This window comes from Porites lutea, chromosome 2, assembly GCF_958299795.1.
Source record: "Porites lutea chromosome 2, jaPorLute2.1, whole genome shotgun sequence".
Lineage (NCBI taxonomy): Eukaryota > Metazoa > Cnidaria > Anthozoa > Scleractinia > Poritidae > Porites > Porites lutea.
This window is the reverse complement of record NC_133202.1, coordinates 26,227,852-26,248,130: the sequence shown is the minus strand read 5'-3', so window position 1 is coordinate 26,248,130 and position 20,279 is coordinate 26,227,852. Positions and strand designations below refer to the sequence as shown.

The following is a 20,279-nucleotide window of genomic DNA, read 5'->3' as shown; positions in this document are numbered from 1 at the left end:
GACAAATCAGAATATAACAAGGCATCTGAGATAGCGAATAACAAGCTGTATTAGAAACTGAGAAACCTATTAAAATGTATACGCTCTGTTCGAATTCTTCAAACCTGTTCGGACGTGAACATTGATTGAGACCAAACAGCAGACAGAATTTAATTATCAAATTTATAGCAGATAGGAAGCTACGTCTGTTAAAAAAAAGTTGTACCTCCAAGAAAATTTTTTTTTTCAATCCAGTTTTCAGTGGGTAGACTAACTAAACAGTGGTTGGAAACCAGGACAAATTGTAAATATCTCATGTATTTTATTATGTTCTCTGTTAAAATGTTTAGTGAATACTTGATTTCATTACCATGTAACACTTGATTTATTTTTACACATTTTCTTCAGCCCAGAACCCCCATACCTAGACAAAAGAAACATCGTCAAACGGTTAGCTATTTCGCCTTGCTTTTAAAACCGCGAAAATAGTGTAATTCCATTAATAATTAGTTTTTTTTATTGATAAACAATCATGTAATCAGGGTAAACTGAGGACAAAATTTTGCTTAAATTAAATACATGCACACTAAGTTATCTTCGATGGACTAATGCTGTTAACGTTGTGAATTAATGACTAAACTTTTGATATCAATTTTACGGGTAAGGACGCCTTTTTCATCGATGCCGTTCAATTTTATCAAATTTCTTGTTTTCTTCAACAATAGAACAGACAGTCACATTTTTAACTTTATTTAGCTGGCAGTGAGTTAATATTATGTTTATTTGGTTATGTCTTTCTTGTTTTGTCGCTTAAATTCGACTGATATAAATCGCCAGCAAACGATTTATCGTTCTTGTGAAAAGCTAGAATTCCCCGCAAAAAATTTGCAAGTGCTCCGTGTAAATATTTTGTCAATATTCTGTATTTAACGTACATGTACAACAGTACTCTATAGCTTCCTTGCACAAAATTTGTTTAAGCTTTTTTTTTTTCATGAATCCGGTAGATATGGTCATGGATAAATTATAGGGTTTACAATGTAGGCCTGCACCACCGTGCAAACATTGAGAACTACAATGTCAGTCAATTGTTGTTTTCATGTCCTCGCAATGTTTGTGTGAAGATTTCGTGAGAGAAGATTTGGACTGAGAGGAGACAGCCAAGAAGGAAACAAGTAGAAAATCAACGCCGCTGGATCGAGTATAATATAAACAGCTATTCCTCGAGAAGTAAGTCATAAACAGTTTCTATAGAATCATCTCTGAACAACGATTACAATGGTGGTCGTCACTGCATGGTATCGGTACGTGAATTCGAAATAGTTTAATTTAAAGCAATTTGTTATTTAGCCGGAACATCTGATAGTCACGAAGTAAGCTGCAAAAATATAATTTTAGTATTAGAGGAAGCGGCTTCAAATACCCAGCCCAAATTACCCTTCGTCAAACAGTACCACCTAGAGTAAGAGTGATCCGGATTTAGCTCGAGACAATCAAAATTCTCATGCTACCATTAGGTATTACAAACAAGCTCTGCTATGCACGTACTAGTGGACAGGGACGGGAATATTTGAAGTAATATATCAAACATGAGATGCAGTGTTTCATCACCAGATGAAACACCGAGAAGAGAGTTGAAAATACGACGCGCAGCGGAGTATTTTTGACGAACTTCGAGGTGTTTCATCTGGTGATGAAACACTGTGTCGAATGTTTGATATTTCTTCTCAAACAAAATCATTTTTGAAGGAGAAATTAAGGATGCAAATACTAAGCAGTGTTTCATCCGATTTCCAAACACTCATTAAACATTAATTTCCTTTGTATTTTCTTAATGGATTATTAATGAGTTTGAGAAGGTAAATTGACACAACTTCCACGAATGTCGCTATAAAGATGTAATAATCGAGAAAATGTTTTCTATTTTAACTGAAAGAAATGGCATTTCAAAACCCGAAGCACTGATCCACATTTTTAACCTGTGTTGTTTGCACATTTTCTGCTTTGCGTGACCCGTTTCTACCACAAGAGCAAAGAATCGAAGTTTTAAAGTTTTGTTACTGATCCTTCATTAGAATTTCGAGCTGAAATGATTCAATTTCACGACCAGGACGGATCTGTGGAGCTCAAAGTCGGAAATTTGTCAAGAATCAAATGGGGCCGAAATGAAGGACAAGTTTCGAAGTTTGAAATTAAATTTCCCTCTACTCAAAGGCTCCTTCCGCGTGGTACTGACAAAAAAATAAAAGTCTTAAATACTTGCCTGAAAAATTTAACTTGGCGATGGATTTTTGAAGCTGAAATCATGCAGTCAATAAGAGAAATGTATGAAATAAGGACAATTGGACGCGTTCAAGTTTAGTATTAGTACAAAACTCCCTCCATCTAAGTGAGACTTTCAAGACACTAAAAGGCAATTTGACTGACTTGTTCCGTTTTTTATTAAATAATCAAACATTGATCATGATCATGTTAACTAATATCCACATTTGGATTTGTCTTGTCTTTAAAAAAAGCCAAGGCTCACCGTTGAATGCAGTACTGTAGTCACTTTCAAAACATGATTCATAAACAGAGTAGATACCAGGAGTAGTGATACTAATATAGACAGCGTAGATTTGATGATATTAAACAATTCAAATGTTAAATCTGCGAACAAAGCCGCTTAAATTTGACTGAACACAAGAAAGAGAAAGACAAGTGACATTTCTGTTTGTTAAGAGGATGAGCTTCATTTACAAATGCGTCATTAATGAGCAATAAGCTAATTTTTTTCGAAATACTAAGGTTATTTCAAACAAGGCAAATTGCCTTTAAATTAAGAGTTTTGTTTTAAAAGAGCGTTATACATTTCTCGATAGTTTGGGTTAGAAGCCGCGCGTGTTCAGACATTTTCTTTTCTTCCCTGTTCTGTGTGAACTATAAACCTTGGAGGGAGGTTTAGACTATGATAAAATTTCTGCCAGTAACCGTTTTGCTGCTGTGACCTCACGCTCTCGTTGAAAAATTAGTTGTAGAGAGGATAAATAATATTTTTTGTTGATTTTGGCAAAAACGATTCCGAACTGTCGGTCATGCTTGCAACAGAAACTTATTCGAATTCAGCGATAAACAATCATGCGTCAAAAGGACTCCTCTAGGTAAGTAAAACTATCCATATTTGGTTCATTTTCGTTTACTATCGTAAACGCGTAAGATAACATTCGCGTTCTATCTAAAGTAGCATTAATGCCAACATGCGCTTTTGATTCAACAATTTTTCCTATTATTCAATCTATTTGAAACACACTCAACTACAAGACAAATTTGACTTATATTGAATTATTTTTACATCATTGCCTAATCGAAATAATTTGAAAAAAAAATTAAATCATTTGTCAAGCAAAATAATTTGATATATCGATTTGCCTGTTGTTGTTTTTTAAAATGCTCATTTAATTGACAACATGATGAGGAAGGCGGACGCAGAGATTTCTACCATGTACGCGAGTCTAATAACTGAACTAGAATCACTGCTACTTAACAGTTCACGAAGGAAAACCTAGTATTTCTCAATCCGAACTCTCACTATTCGTTCCTCAGTAAACCTACTTGAAATTAGTATAAGTGCTACATATCTTTATCCAAGAACTAAAGGCATATACTAAAACTGGACCAGCTAGAAACTGTTAAGTTAATACCGGTCTTTCTCGACCGTTACTGATTCTTTTTTTATGAAAAAAAAAAACATCAACCTATATTCGGAACGATTGGAAATTAAAGTGGCCATGAAAAGAAGCTCTTAGTAACTTACTTCTTCCAATTTCTCTTCTTTTTAATTCTTTCTTTTTTTTTTTTTTTTTTTTTTTTGCTTTTAATGAAAATGGAGGCTGAAGTCTAAGTTTTTTTTTGCAAAGAATAGGTGACTTTAAACTTGTAAATATTTTAAATCCTTCTTTTTTTATCGTTTAGGACCTTTGCACACGCCGCCGGTTATCGCTACCACAACATAGACCAAAAAACCAAAAGGTGAGTTCTTAAGATGATAAAACTATGTCGAGGTTTCCTTGCAGTAAAAACTCTCAAAAGATCGATAAAACTGAGAACTGAGTACATTGCTCCAGGAATATACTGAGATCAAAGTCAAAATGAACAATTCAATTCCTCAAGTACTGTGGTGTTTTAGCAATAAAAAATAACATTTGATAACAGAAGACGCTCACGCCAGAAAACACTCAAGACGAACAAGCGTTTGGCATACAGTAAAAACCCGCATATAAGAACCTAGTGATTTAAGAACCTAACAGGCTGAAGTTTGGCATTTAAATATCCATAACTATAAGAACCTGTTCAGCCTGGCAAAGAAAAATAGGTTCTTATACAAAAAAATCACTCCGATTTTGATGGTCAAAATTCTTGATTCTAATTTTGTGAGAAACTTTAGACAAAAAGTTATTGTGTATGTTTTCTTTGAATTTTGTTTGGATTTTCACTTGTTTTCCATAAAGCTACCGTGCAATACAGACGATTCAAAATTTTAATATCTTATTTAAAAAATATAGATTGAAATGTATTGATGATCTTCTAGGACCTTGACTGTTTGCCATAGTCTGTAGTACAATATTTCTGCCAATGGTTACACTATGATAACCTCTGAAAAATAAGAACGTTTAAAAAACCTAATAAGCCTAAATTGTGAAAAACTACCCTAAAATATAAGAACCTGTTCAGCTTGACCTCGAAAATTCTAGGTTCGTACATGTGGGTTTCTACTGTAGTTGCCATAAAGCAAAACCGAAGAAACTATGAGTTAAAATCCGTCATCCAAAGCGTCTGTCTGTTGTGTAAAATGATTTCGTCATTTTAGATTTTTTTATTTATTTCATATTTTTTATTATCATTTAATTTTGCTTCGAATAAAATAACAACCAACTTAGCAGATGCCGTTCGATGAGAAAGGACGTTCTAAATCTGTGAATGATTGGAGATGCAAGTGAATCACTGAAAGCGAAACGTCTTAAATTTCTTTTACAGCTCTATTTGTTAAGGAAGGAAAGATTTAAAAACCATTTTCGCTGAAAGAAAAAATGCTTTTACGAGTCATGATCGTGCATTGATTCACATAAGGAAGCTGAACTTTTAATCAAAATGTCGATTAATCCTTCTTCAACAACGGCACTAGTCATGTTTTAATTTTAGAGGGTGGGGGATGCTTCAGTTCACGAGTTTCTAAATTCATGCACTGTTTTATGTTTTATGTTAGAGCGTAGTTATGCATAGATCTACGCAAGTAGTAAATATTAAACTAACAGAGAGCAAAAATACAGTGAAACAGAGAATAAATTTTATGTTAGACTAATTAGCAACTGTTTATCGTTGACTCTGCTCTTGACTCCGATATGTTACAGGACTTACACAAAAGTTACATTTTCAGCAAGACACTATTTATCAATGCCGGATTTATAACCGACAATGCAAAAAATATGCAAAATACAGAGCAGCTTTTCAGAATAGCAAGCAATTTTCAAACGCTTAGTTAAGGAAACGTAACTTGTATACTCGTTTTAACTTGTCTCGGATGGAAATAAAACATTTATGTAACAGAACATATTATTGGTCAGTTAAAACTACTAACATGATTCAAATGACCAATAGGGTAATTCATCCTATTTTAATATGTACGCGATATCAGTTTATTAACTTGTTTGAACCAGACTCTCATGCAGAGAACACATAAAAAGAGCTGCCAAACTTGCAATAATATTATTTCCTTTGGTAGCCAAACCTGACGGGTAAGTGCTAACTCAAGGACAAGTCTTACAAGGGCAGTGCATTTGTTATCGTACCTGATATCAGACTAGGAGACGCTAGCAAAAGTGGCAATGGCCCTGATTAAAAGAGCAAAATATTCAAGACCGAGAGGCCTACAGGCCGGCTAATATCTTTCGATTCTTTCGTGGAGAATGAGCTAAGCGTCGTAGACTATTTACGCTTTCGTGGTGTTCTTATTTTCACAGGTTCAAAATTAGTGAACGCAAATCTCCTGTGAATAATCTCTGATGGCAGCCATGATTTACGTATTGATTTTATCCTTTATCACTTTGTGCTCTACGACAGCCAACAACGATAGCAGCAAATCACGTGACAAGGTGATTTCATCATTTTACAATAGTAGCTCATGGAGAAAAAGATATTTGATATATGAAATATGTCTTGTAAAGTCTATTAAAAGTTTGTTTTGGTGATTATTAATATTTCTTCTGGGGATCTGTTATATATGGTCAACCTTAAAACTTTCTGAACAAAATATCTGAGTGTCTTTGCCTTCTTTCTTTGCGTCCTCAATGAGGTATGTGAGGCTCAAAAGCAGTTCCAGTTTTGAGCAAAAGAAATGTAAAAAATGTAAATCGAATTTTGACAAAAGAAATGTAAATCGCAAATGTAAACGGCGACCACAAAACAAATACCTGATAAGTAACGCTCGAAGCTCCACGTTATCATTAACGGGTCACGCAACTCTGATCTAACAGGAAATTCTTTCAGGAAAGTGGCTCTGTAATCAAGTTAAACAAAAGTAACTAAGTAATGATATTAAGAACGTTTTCTTCATACAAATTGAATAAAAAGTTCTGCATCTTCTTCCTTTTCAACCCAGTTTCAGCCATTTTGCTTTGGAGGCCATCCCGGCACAAATGGACTACCAGGTATGCATGGCATGCCGGGATCTGCTGGTGCACCCGGCCGTGATGGACGAGATGGAGTCAAAGGAGACCAGGGCAACTCAGGGAAGACTGGGCCCCAGGGACCACCTGGTGCAAATGGAATGAAAGGGGTGAAGGGAGAACCTGGGATCCAGGGTCCTGCAGGCCAAAAGGGAGACCAGGGGGACAAAGGCGACAATGGATCTGCTCGACTGGCTTCATACATGAACTGGAAGGAGTGTGTCTGGAAAAGACGAGACGACAAGGATTCAGGAGAAATTTATGTAAGTCAAGTCATTTTAGTCCGTGAAGACATTTTTTTTACGAACTCCGAACGAAGCACAATTTTTTTCCCCTCAGAATATGGTGAATAATTTTTCTTTCTTTTTCACACAGCACTGTACCTTCATGAAGAAGTACACAGGCACTGCTCTCCATGTTTACTTTGCTGGTAACTTTAAAACGACATCGTGTAGCGGCTGCTGTAGTCGGTTGTATTTCACCTTCAATGGCAATGAGTGTAGCTCTCCTGGAACTATTGACGGTGCATTCTACCAGCAAACAGCAACAAATCACCGTCACAGACACATTGAAGGCCACTGTCATAACATAAAGAAGGGAACAGTGCGAGTTGGACTCTCAGTTGGAAAGTGCGTCACCGGCCACAAGCTTGCAGACTCCCTTACTGGTTGGCATTCAATGAGTCGTATCTTCATTGAGGAAGTGCCAAAACCACAGCAGTAAGCTCGTTTATTTGTTTAACTGGACTTGAATAAAACTGAGAAACGGTGTTAGTAATTAAGCGCATATAGCAACGGTTTGCTGTTAAATCTGTATCAGGTAAAACAAAATAAAATAAAGTCCAGAAACATTTACGGATACTTGATATACTTTTCTCCAATATCCTGGCCGAGCATATCATCCTCACAACGTCAAACATGATTTTCCTACTGAGACTTCATAAGAAATTTTGATTTCTTGAGGTCACACTTTGTTACAAGCTGCTTTGCCCAAGAAGAACGATTAGTCACAATTCCACTGTTTAACCTTTTGAATACTGCTTTGGTCGTTTTCGTTCCAGATGGAACGATGCATATTTTCCTTCCCGGACCCCTTTATCTCTCAGTTTAAGCCAGTTTTAGCTTAAGAAATGGTAAACAACAACGTCATCAAATATAGATCTTTCCACCGATACCCAGTTTTGGATATTTTCTGACCAATCCTAACAGAGTTACACTTACAATTAAGGGTAACGTTTTGGGAAAAAATCGACTGTCAATTTCGCTGTTTACCTACCCTCGTTAAAGATTAAAGTTGTCCCTTTTCTAAAAAGTTAGCCAGGCGCAATTTCATGCAAAAAAAGACGATAAAGTGGGCATAAACTACATAATTTTTTATACAGAAGAAAGGCAAAAAAAGAGAGAGAGAGAGAGAGAGAGAGAGAGAGAGAGAGAGAGAGAGAGAGAGAGAGAGAGAGAGAGAGAGAGAGAGAGAGAGAGAGAGAGAGAGAGCGAGAGACACAGTAACGAGTAAATCAACGCCACAGGAAAAAAAGTGGAAGATGTAAAAGAGGGGCGGTGACGTCCTAGCATGATTTGTTTGTTTTTCACACCACCAAAAGAACATAATTTTACAAGAACTACTCATTTGTGTTCAAGGAGAAACGAAACTACTGCATGTATCGATGAATAAAGAATAACCAAGTGGTTGTCAGAAGGGAACTCCGGTTGCATTTACCTAAAAAAAAAAGGTGCTCGTTCACAGGAAAACTGATCTTGCGTTTGTTAGGGGAGTCTGAGCGAGCACCCTTTCTCTTAAAAAAAAACAGCCACTTCAACACTCGGCAGTAAAATAGACTTTTTGTCTCAAAATCTCAAACATCAAGAACCACAAAGAGAAAGAAGCGAAAAAGAAGCTGGAACCGATAAGAAAATACATGTAACACCCATAAAAGAGCAAGCATACATTTAGGTCCCTGTAAGAATCTGAAATGCCGGTTACTATGAAGCAGAGATTTAATATGGACTACCCCAAATGCCTTCAATCGACAGAAAAACATTGTTTTTGTTTGCACAAAAAGTCACTTGGGCAACTACACAGTTTTTGCCTTCTGTTCCTAATTTGCTGTCGTTGTTGTTCTTGTTTTTTCTTCATTTTCCTTTTTTGCTTAGTTTTTATGATCTTCAATACTTTTTTTAATTTTTAGGATTAAATATTCGTGGGGTACTAGGTATTTCAAAAAAATGGTAGAATTTATAATATGGTAATTGGGGTAGAGGTAAAACTTGTGACAATTTAGAAAATTACGAGTTTCTTCGTCAATTAAGCATGTGTGAAACAGTTCCAGAAGTACTTGATCAGAACTCAATCGCCACTGAACATCATACACCATGACCAGGTTGATGCACTGGGGAGAACAATATAAAGATTACCTGCTTAATTGGCAAGGACAATCACAAATGCCACTGATTTGATTACCTTTAGATGATAAAAGAAATATGATTTCTAAATAAATTAAGATATTTCTACAATAGTGCAAATGCACTGCAAATTGTAAGTCTACTGAGCTTTGTTGGAAAATATGTACCCCAAAATTTTAAACTTTGACCCAATTTCCAAGATTCAATAAATGAGTGCAAGCATTGGATGGATACCTGCTGAAATGAATATCAGAAAACTGAATTGAATCTAGGATAGTGATTTTTTTAGGGCAGCACTATAACATGGAATCATGAATGATGAATTTCTGAGGAAATATTGTTTAAAATGAAGATGAGAAAAAGAGAAAAAAGAACAAAGACATTTTCCTGGCCAGAGTTTTATATTACATCATGCTCAAACTGAGGCATTTTTCATTTGATTTTTAAAAGGCATTTCATTTACCATTGAAAAATTTATGAGCTTTGGGAAATGCTCTGTGCAAAACAAAATTATGCTGGAAATAGCAATGACAGTGAAAAAGTCTCTAAAATGTCTCTAAAAGTTGAGTAAATCAACAGCATAGTGGAAATATATGAACATTTTCATGGTTGTAGGCAATCATTTCTTCAAGGACATAATTTCCCAGGTTTAATTTCTCTTGTTTAACCTTCTAAAATGCTTATTGTTAAGCACAGAGGTGACAGTTCGAAGCAAACAACTCAAAGAAAATTAAAATAGAGTCTAAACTTAGTATTCTTTTTATCTTTGCCTTTGAGGAACAGTCCTGTTTGATTCTGGATTCCATTTTTAATCCCCTTTTCAGGCTTCAGATTCTGGATGCCATTTGCATATTCCACATTTTAGGGCTGCCTATTTTTTATATTGAACTGAATGAACATAGCTAGACTGAATTGAATAAATACAATAAAAGCGAATTTACTAAAATGAGGACTTAATGGACTTTTAATGTCACTATTCCGCTTGTAAGATACGCATGCAAACGTCACGCAAGTAAATGACGCACGCAGGCTAAATAAACAACAACTACATGATGGTGTAATAAAGGGGGGACATAGCCCTGTGGCAGGTTATAGCGACTTCGGGTTATGCGCACAAAATAACACAAGCCTTACTTATCGCCCCACTACCGTGGGGTAGGACAAGAATCTTGGCAGAGCCTTTCTTATCTCCTCAGCGCCGCACGGGCTGGATCGGACAAGATTAAGGCAAAGGAATAGCTCAAAAGATGGCAAGACACAAGCAATGCCAAAAGCTTGGGGGAAGTCGCAACGCAGACTTAACCGCACCACAGGGAGTGACCCACCAAAATTTATTGAGACATAACAAAACAACAACTCTTCCAAAGGGAGGGAGGGCGGGTAACAAAACTACTTTAAATGATTGCTTTCGTGCAAGCTAACCAAATAATGACTAGGAGTGGCATTGGCAAAGCTTTATAGTCAGACAGTGTCTCAAAATACGGCCAATAGGCACAGTTGTACTATAAACTATCTCAACTTATCATGATTAAGGTCTAGCCATGAATAGCTCTGAATAGGGCTTTGAAAACAGGGACCAATCTTTGCGAAGCTAAGAAAATACACGATGACAAACATGCGACAAATTAGTGAGGTTCTAGCCATGAAAAGCTTTTGTTTTCTGCTTAAAGAATAGAGTTCTTTCATTTAATGAATCAGGCTTTTAAGATATCACCGAGCCTAAGACGGGGCAGGCTTTCTCGGCCTACCCCCCCTGGGGCTTCATGCTCCATTAACTGCATTTACCCGCTGGTAAATGTCTCATTAATGTCACTATTCCGCTTGTAAGATACGCATGCAAACGTCACGCAAGTAAATGACGCACGCAGGCTAAATAAACAACAACTACATGATGGCGTAATAAGGGGGGGACACAGCCCTGTGGCAGGTTATAGCGACTTCGGGTTATGCGCACAAAATAACACAAGCCTTACTTATCGCCCTACTACCGTGGGGTAGGACAAGAATCTGGGCAGAGCCTTTCTTATCTCCCCAGCGCCGCACGGGCTGGATCGGACAAGATTAAGGCAAAGGAATAGCTCAAAAGATGGCAAGACACAAGCAATGCCAAAAGCTTGGGGGAAGTCACAACGCAGACTTAACCGCTACAGATGCATGCAATGCATCCCCCAAGCAACAACAAAAAAAAACTAAATAAAGTTCCCTGACACACGAGCCATTTTGGGAACAGCAGAAGGCAAGACTGTTTCGGGAGTGCGAATATACAGTTGATAACAGTCCGAGGACCAACGACCTAAAACTTTTATTAACCAGTCTGGTAAGCCCGCAGCGGCCGCAGCGGACGCGGCGCCTATACGAAAACTGTGACCTTTTAGACTCTCGTATGGGAGTCCCGCACAGCGAGCAGAATCCTGAAGTAAATGCGTAACAGAAGACCGAGTGAGAAGCCGACCCGACTGAAAGTAAAAAAGGGGTCCAGGCCGAGGCTGGGCAAGCATAAAATACCGTTGCATAGCGGAAACGGGGCACAATAAAGAAGAGCACCGAGCTACCACGAGAGATTGCCCCTGTCTAAAACTGTCAGTTTTAGACGATTTAAGTTTGAGAAGCATGTGCTGCGGGCGAGCCAGACTTGGTGAGAAAGTCACGCAATCAGTGGTGAGGTTAAACTGAGAATTAAAATTACGTGCCCTCGGGTACGTAAACTCGCTACAACGAAGAAAGGCGAAAAAGGCTAGCGTAAATGCAGCCCAGATCATGGAAAAATCCCGAACATCCAACCAGCTCTCAAGGACGGGACGGATAGCTAACAGGACCCAGGGGGTGACCGGCTGACGACTTATACGAGGACAACCCTGGTAACGAAGAATACCCCTTAAGATCTTTTTTAAAAGCAGCTTGCCCTGTAAGGGGTCATTGTAACCGGAAACTATATGTAGATTCCTGACGGCTGCTAAGTATATTTTGATTGTGCAATGACGAACTGTGCGAGCTAAATAAGATGCAAAATAAATAAGTGTCCCCGCCGAGGCAGGTAAAATATCGCCTGTTGGAGATGTAAGTCTGTTCATAAGGCAAAATGAGATAAAACGCTTTTCTCCAGATGTATAGGTGCGTTTGGTGTTCCATGATAAGGCCCAGTTAGCATACCTTAAAACTTCATCCTTCAGAGGGTCATGAATGAAGGAGGGATGAAACAACGGGTCCGGTCGGCATTGGGCGCGAGATCCCTGAAGCGTTTGACCTGGAAACGTGAGAGGGCGTCAGCAATTCCGTTATTTACCCCCGGAACATGGCGGGCCCGTACCAAGAAGTTGTGTTTCATGGAAATGAGAACCAAAAAACGGACCAGGTCCATCACCCGGGGAGCTTTTGAGTGGCCAGAGTTGATAATAGCCACAACGCTTTCATTGTCGCACCAAAATTGAAGGCGTTTACCCGCAAAATGGGGGTACCAGAGGGCGCAAGTGATAACAATAGGGAAAAATTCTTGCCATTCAATGCTAATCCCCGTCTTCTTGTTGATAAGGAGGTGAGGCGGCCAGTGCCCTTGGAACCATTTCCCATTAAAATACCCCCCGAACCCAATGGTGCTAGCTGCATCTGTGTACAATTCAAGGTCAGGGGAGGAGGTAACAAAGGAATCAAGGAAAAAGGACCGCCCGTTCCATTGGGTGAGAAAAACTTTCCACATGGTAATATCCCGTTGGAATTGCTTGTTTAAGCGGATATGGTGAAAACGGCTGGGAACACCCCTGGTGAGATTGAACATGCGTTGGAGAAAGGTTCGCCCGGGGACCACTACTTTACAGGCAAATTGCAACGTGCCGATAAGGGACTGGAGGTCCACTAGTCGGGCTGAGCGGCGGGCACTAAAGGAATCAAGGAGCTTACTAATCCGAGCTAGCTTATCTTCCGGCAACCTAGCTTCTATGCGGGTACTATCAAGCACAATCCCCATAAATTCCAAGACTTGGGAGGGGCCCAGGGTTTTGGCTGCTACTATTGGTACCCGAAGGGACGTGAACACTTTTAGAAGGGTACTAAAGTTCTCCAAGCAGGCCAGCTTAGAAGACTCTGCGATAAAGAAGTCGTCCAGGATGTGGAAAACATGACCCAGGCCGTAGTTGTGTTTTAAGATCCATTCTAAGGCCTCAGAAATTTGATTAAAGAGGAAGGGTGAACTGCGGAGCCCAAAGGGGAGGTACAGATCTACATAGTAACGTGATTGCCAATAAATACCCAACAGGTTCCAGTCATCCGGGTGAATAGGCATAATGCGGAACGCCGATTTAAGGTCGGTTTTAGCCATGTACGCCCCGGGACCCAAGGACTTCAAAATGCTTATTGCGTCGTCTACCCGTACATACTGAAGAGAGTAAGGGTCCTTTGGAATATGATCATTTACGCTGTCACCCGGGGGATAGGATAGGTGATAGATAGTGCGCCATTCCGTAGAGTGCTTTTTTGGCACCACGCCGATAGGGTGGCACTGGAAATTGGGGAGTGGGGGCGAGAAAAAGGGGCCTGCGACCCTACCCAACGACATTTCCTTGCTTAAATTCGCGGAGATAACCTCGGGGTGTTGAGAAGCGGAGATCAAGTTATTGGATACCCGGAATTTTTGAGGGCCAAGGTAACCGATGCGAGTCAACAAAAGATCGATTAGGGTGATTAACTAATTCAAGCGCTAATTTATCTACATCAAGAGGGGTGGATACTGTTGGTCTCTGCTTCTGCTGGCGCTGTTCCACTTTATTTTTTGCTGCGATCGCCCGGGGTTGCTGATTTGGTGCTTGTGGCGTGCGGTTTGGAGCTGGGGCAATTGAAGAGTGCGTGACTGCTGGATCCACAGCGGCGGCAATTGTGGGAGAAGTGACAGGTACGACGCTGACACCCTGAGGGTTTGTTGAAATCGAAGCAAACGAGGGCAGACTGGCGAGGCTTTTTGCTGGGTTCTTGGTGGGGGTAGTCATCGGATTGGTGGTAGGGGCTAGAGCATATAGAACAATGGTGCTTAGCGGTACCCGTAAAGGTCACCGTCCAAAGTTCAATATCTATCCTATCCCACGCGATGGTAAGATCGCGATCCGCGCGGCGTCTAAAATGCTCATCGTATGTGTACCACGCTAAGTCCTTGAACTTAGTTACTGCGCGGCTAATGATTTGCTGATACTTGATGAGCTCCACCGCCCGGTTGGGGTAGGCCGTGACGATTACAAGCATATACGCCATGAACGCGTCCAACCACTTTTGGAAAGAGTCTACAACTGGTTTCTTGCGTTTGACAACAGTAAGCGGGGAGCCCAAGTGGCCTGGGGGCGAGTCCTCATAACGCAATTGTAGGGCGGGGGTCTGGGTCTGGTACAGTGTTTCTGGCAAAAGCAAAGAGAAATCTACGTACTCACCGCGGAGTATTTTATCCTCGAGGGCTTTGTCCAAGGGACGATTGAGGCCGTTCGGAGGCGCCACAGAAGAAACACGAGGACTTGGAGTGCTGAAAAACGCAGGAGCAGGCGGGATAACGTCGTTGTGTGGGAGCGATTAAAACGCTGCTTGAACGGTCGACGAAACAGTGTCCTGGATCGCCGCTAGTTGAGCCGGGGTAAAAACGGCATCGCTTGACTCCATGGACTCCATTGGTTCTGCGTCTAAATCCACCAAAAGGTCGCCTGTGGCGGACTCCTCCTCCTCGGGGAAGTGGTCCAAGACTTGATCTAAATCGTGAGGTTCGGAAGCCAAATTGGACGTGGCGGATTGACGATTGAGACTCCGTGCGGCCTGTTGTGAGCGCTTCGACGAGGTGGATGACCTCTTGGCCACTCGACCATCTGCCCTTTTGTTTCGCGTTGTTGCAGAGAGCTGGCGGGTTCCATTCGCGGAACGGAGCCTTTCCACTAGGCGAGCGTGGTTTCCCGTGACGGGAAGATTCATTTGCTGCAAGCGAAGCCGTAGGACTTCGCTGGAAAGCTTCGAAAGGTCAGTACTTTGACGCGATGTCGCTTTCGTGCAAGCTAACCAAATAATGACTAGGAGTGGCATTGGCAAAGCTTTATAGTCAGACAGTGTCTCAAAATACGGCCAATAGGCACAGTTGTACTATAAACTATCTCAACTTATCATGATTAAGGTCTAGCCATGAATAGCTCTGAATAGGGCTTTGAAAACAGGGACCAATCTTTGCGAAGCTAAGAAAATACACGATGACAAACATGCGACAAATTAGTGAGGTTCTAGCCATGAAAAGCTTTTGTTTTCTGCTTAAAGAATAGAGTTCTTTCATTTAATGAATCAGGCTTTTAAGATATCACCGAGCCTAAGACGGGACAGGCTTTCTCGGCCTACCCCCCCTGGGGCTTCATGCTCCATTAACTGCATTTACCCGCTGGTAAATGTCTCATTAAATTATGTAAATAGTGAGCACTGTTACATTTGGGCTTGCCATGGCAGTTGCAAAACTCAATAAAGAAATGCAAGCAAGTCCATGGAAGATCATCATTAAAAATCAACAGCAAAAGCCTCTAACACCCTCGGTGAAACTGAACCAGCGGATCCAATCACTCATCATATTGAATGCAGAAAATAAATTAGGCCACTTAACATAAACTACCTCTGCTAAAACACCCTTTTTGTTTACTGGTAAACAAAAAAATAAATATCTGATTATACGCTTCCCTGGATATGAACTCCCTCCAAATGTATTGAAATGAATTTGATTTATGAGATTTTGAGGCTCACCAGTAAATGCAAAAAGAATTTTGATCAGCATTGCCATACCTGTAGCTTGTTCCAAAGCTCTTTTTTTCTATTCTAGTTATAAGGCCCCTCGGATATGGACCCCTTTTTTAATAAGCCCTTTTAACACCCCTTTTGAAGATGTGTAGGCCCAAGGCTTTATATGGAGTGTTTTCACATGACGTCACGGCAGCCATATTGGTGTCTCAAAACAATAAAACGGCGGCCATGTTGGTGTCCCAAACCAGTCCTGTAGGATTTGAATTATTTTCTTTTGTAAATGTTTTCTTTTGTTCCAATTAATTTGCAAAGATGCTGGCCACTTGAGTGAAAACTCTCTAGCTATAAGCTGAAGTTTACGGGATTTTAATGCCATTTGACATGAATGGGACTTTGCTTTAAAATGTACATAACTTTTATCTGTGACTGTAGATGTATTTATACACTATATTTCATTATAAAATGCATTTACATGTAAGTCAATAAAGCTAAATGAAGACACGGCAAAGTAACAGACCGTCTGTCCCCATTTTGCTGTCCAAAATGTACGAGCATACCTAAATGTACAAGTTTCATTTTAAGGATATCACAATGAGAAATTAACTATGAATGGCCAAGTATTCCAAAGTTCTCTTCAAAATATTACTTACATGATAAAGTGCAGGTAATAAAATATACAGCATAGTGTGTAGTTAATGTTCCTCTTTCGTTGCGGGGAAATATAATAAGCGTCAACTAGAATGAAGGTCGGAATCTTTCTTCATGGTAAATTCCAGTCCACTTTGAAGATGTTTCGAAATCATTATGGACATCGATATCATCAGAACACCTTCCAAAGGTATTACAATGTTTTCTGGGCATTGCAACTTTGATGAAAATGTCAAATATGCTTCACATTGCTGTTGATCTTGAACAAGTTGAAATCAGTCAGGCGCAGAGGGGCACTGGGACAAAGTACAAAGAACTCGTTCCCAGTTGTTCTTCGTCCCCATGTGTTCACCAGAAGGTCATCAAACTTTTGAAACTCTAAAATCAAAACAGCGAGGCCTTTTGAATTTTGATTTACACCAGGTTAAAGGCACCCGAGAAATAAATCTTTGTAGGAGTCTCCTAATTTTGAAGTTCCTAATTTTCGCAGTTCCTGACAACACGCAACAACACGTGGTTGCCTCGGCAGTGATGTCTGGTTAAAGAAAAGCTCTCTCCTTATGATTTTCAGCAGCTTAATATTTCAAGCTGTACAAAAAGTATTTCTGCGCATCCCATGTTGGTACACTCCATACAAAGCTTGAAAATTGCGCGAAACGTTTCGGACGATAACAGACAACGATGGGCCGCACAGACGAGAGACTTGGATTCGTTGTATATTTATGACTCTCCTATAGCCTGCTGTGCAGGCGTTTCCTTCCGGCGCGCCAATGTTTTTGCGCGCGAAAACGCCATGTTGAAACTACCGAAGAGAGGTGAAAATGCTTTAAATTAGCACCTACCCTAAGGGTTACTATTTTTACTCTCCCTAATCTTCCTCCGTCATAAAATCAAAGATGGCGGTTATAACAAACATAAACAAGCAGCTTTCGCTCGTCCAAAATACGCCTCCACTGCAGGTCATGACTGTTCTCCTATCTGTAACATTTCCTTTTCTTGGCTTCTTTCGCTGTTGGGTTTCAAATTTATTTTTTCATTGCGGGACACTGAAAACACTCTACTACTTCCGCTAAGAAGAGCATGATGAGTCTCGTTTCCCGTTTTTTTTCCTGTGCCCTTTACGAGAAATAAGGTACTTCACTATCTGATAAAATGTTTTGAAATCAAACTTTGATCCATTTTAGATCAATATAACAAAAATAACCCGTTTAGGCGATGAGAGAGTAGAAAAAGATTCCAGAAGGAAAGACTCGGTTATTCCAGTTTCAAGTTGGTTAGGAAAATAACTGAAGAAGTTATACACAGTCCGGGGCCCCTGGGGTCCGGGTTTCAGTAGAATTGCAAAGTTATAATAAATTAACTGATTTGCTCCTTTTTGACAATCAACCGGATAAAAATCATATATTTGAAGGACTTTGCAGTATTCCGCTTTGACGATGTCCGTGAAGTATAATAAAGAGTTATAAGAAACTTGAAATCGTCAAATGCATAAATTTTTCTTCTGTGTTCAATCCTGGAAATGTCAATGCCGCTCCTTGTCTTTCCCCTCTCTAAATACCCTCAATAAAGAAACAGTATTTGTCGAAACTTATCCCTTAAAGCGCATCTAGGAAAATGTTTTGATATCGGTTACTTTGGTTCAAGACATCAGATTTGAAACCAGTATCCAATCCTGACGTATGTCGATTTCTTTGTCAGTTCAAGGCAATTTGATCTTGAGCCTTTGATCCTGTTTGATCCTCACGTGCACAGCTAACAACAGCTTTCTTAATTTTCAGCAGATTTTTAGCTTTACTCCTCTCCTCTTCGAAAACTTGTACTCATTTTCCCACCAAACAAAACAGGACTAATCTATTCATGTCTCTAAACCCGGCATCAACGATGATAACTCTTCGTCAAACATTAGCGCCGAAGAATGATCCAGATTTAGCTCGAAACAATCAAAATTCCCATGTTACCATTACATATACAAGCTCCGCTAAACAAGTACTAGTGGAGGGACGTTAGAGGGAATTAGCTTCTACGAATGTCTCCATACAGATGTACTCATCGAGAACATGTTTTCTACTTTAACTGAAAGAAATAACATTTTATTAAAAACCCAAAGCACTGATCCACATTTTTAACACGTGCTGTTTGCGCAGTTTTCGCTTTGCGTGACCCATTTCTACCACAAGAGCAAAGAATCGAAGTTTTAATGTTTAGTGTTACTGATACTTCAGATACTTATTGTTCATTAGAATTAGGAATTGAAATAATTCAATTTGACGACCAGGGACGGATCTGTGGAGCTTAAAGACGGAAATTTGTCAAGAATCAAATAAAGCCGAAATAAAGGATAAGTTTCGAAGTTTAAAAATCAGAATGGCCTCTACTGAAAGACTCCTTCCGCCTGGTACTGACAGAAAAATAAAGAGTCATAATACTTACCTGAAAATTGAACTTGGTGATTGATTTTTGAAGCTAAGTCAGTCAATAACAGAAATGTATGAAATAAGGACAATTGAACGCGTTCAAGTTTAGTATTGGTAATAAAGACCCCCTCGATATACGTGAAACTTTCAAGACACTCAAAGGCCGTTTGACTGACTCGTTCAGTTTTTACTAAGTAATGATAACGATTGGTTTCCATAATCATGTGTCAACTAAACATGATTCATAAACAGAGTAGATACCAGAAGTAACTGATGATACTAAAACAGCGTAGGATTGATGATATTAAACAATTCAAATTTTAAATCTGCGAAAAAAGCTTTTAATTACTGTTTAGTAAATCTGAGAGAACACAAGAAAGACAAAGAAAAGTGACATTTCTGTTTGTTAAGAGGATGAGCTTCATTTACAAAAGTGTCATTGATGAACAATATTAAAAGCTAACAATAGCCATTTTAAGATATCGAACATTAATCAAGGTAAACTGGACAAAACAAGAACAAATTAAGGAAACTCCACTGAAAATTTTGGATGAACCAAATAATTATTTTCTATGAAATATTGCGGTTAATACCGTCAAAAAGACGACTGACATCAATTTTACCGGTAAGAACATTTTTTTTGACAAAACTGATATCTTTATCATCATTGCCGTTCTAATTTTATTCAACAAAGTAGCGTAGACCAAAATTCAAATTATCATTTTATTTACTTACCATTTGGGGTGAACTGCAAAATGTTTTTATATGTCGAATCGGTAATAAAAAGTTTTTCTGATTTGGTCGCTAATACATTAGCCAGACTCACGTTGATATTGTTACTCAGATTAAACAAGCTAAGAGTTTCTATACATAACTCAGTAAATCGTGTGTGAACATTCGATGTCTCGTGGAATCCCAAGGCGATTTCCAAAATAGTTCTGACTCGTTCTATCGTAAATTTCCGCCTACGGCGAGTCACGGTTTCAAATTTTACCCGTGAAAACACTTTCACAGCTCGAAATCAGTATACAGTGATGAAATTTTCTAGATATTTCAGTATTTGCTTGTTAGATTGAATTTAGTAAGCAATTTTCAAACTCATTATTTTTTTAGGCTACATAATTTCAAAGGATAGCTTCTGCACTAATTAAAATCCCAAGCCTAATTGGCGACCTAATGCGCGAAAACGTAAACTTGTTCAAATTTTGCCAAAATTTCAGTCTCTTATGCGTAAACTTTCAATGAAGAGCTCTTCAAATTAGGGCACAATTTCTCGAAGAAAATACAGAGATATTTCGTTGTGTTAAAGCTCTCAAAATTGATTAGCTGTAGAAAAAAATAGTAAGGTTTAATATCAAACAAGAGCGAAATACTATTACAAAGCTAACTGACAGTTAATTCAA

General features: G+C 39.2%; 2 protein-coding genes across 3 annotated transcripts; one reads left to right on the top strand and one right to left on the bottom strand.

Moving 5' to 3' along the window:
• The first annotated feature begins 387 nt into the window (after positions 1 to 387).
• On the top strand, positions 388 to 7,472 carry LOC140928139 (collagen triple helix repeat-containing protein 1-like). 2 transcript variants are annotated; one of them, XM_073377850.1, is made up of 4 exons: positions 388 to 429; positions 5,976 to 6,107; positions 6,614 to 6,943; positions 7,056 to 7,472. In XM_073377850.1, the coding sequence occupies exons 2-4, from the start codon at positions 6,018 to 6,020 to the stop codon at positions 7,401 to 7,403; spliced, it is 768 nt and encodes a 255-aa protein (XP_073233951.1). In that variant the 5' UTR covers positions 388 to 429; positions 5,976 to 6,017; the 3' UTR covers positions 7,404 to 7,472. The 2 variants fall into 2 exon arrangements, with proteins under 2 accessions (XP_073233951.1, XP_073233952.1); XM_073377851.1 differs by lacking the exon at positions 388 to 429 and adding an exon at positions 1,064 to 1,209.
• A 3,796-nt stretch (positions 7,473 to 11,268) lies between these two features.
• On the bottom strand, positions 11,269 to 13,695 carry LOC140927910 (uncharacterized). The gene is made up of 2 exons (XM_073377614.1): positions 12,461 to 13,695; positions 11,269 to 12,323 (listed from the first exon to the last, which is right to left on the bottom strand). Exons 1-2 carry the CDS (start codon positions 13,626 to 13,628, stop codon positions 11,269 to 11,271), a joined length of 2,223 nt encoding a protein of 740 aa, XP_073233715.1. The 5' UTR covers positions 13,629 to 13,695.
• Between the last annotated feature and the right edge of the window lie 6,584 nt (positions 13,696 to 20,279).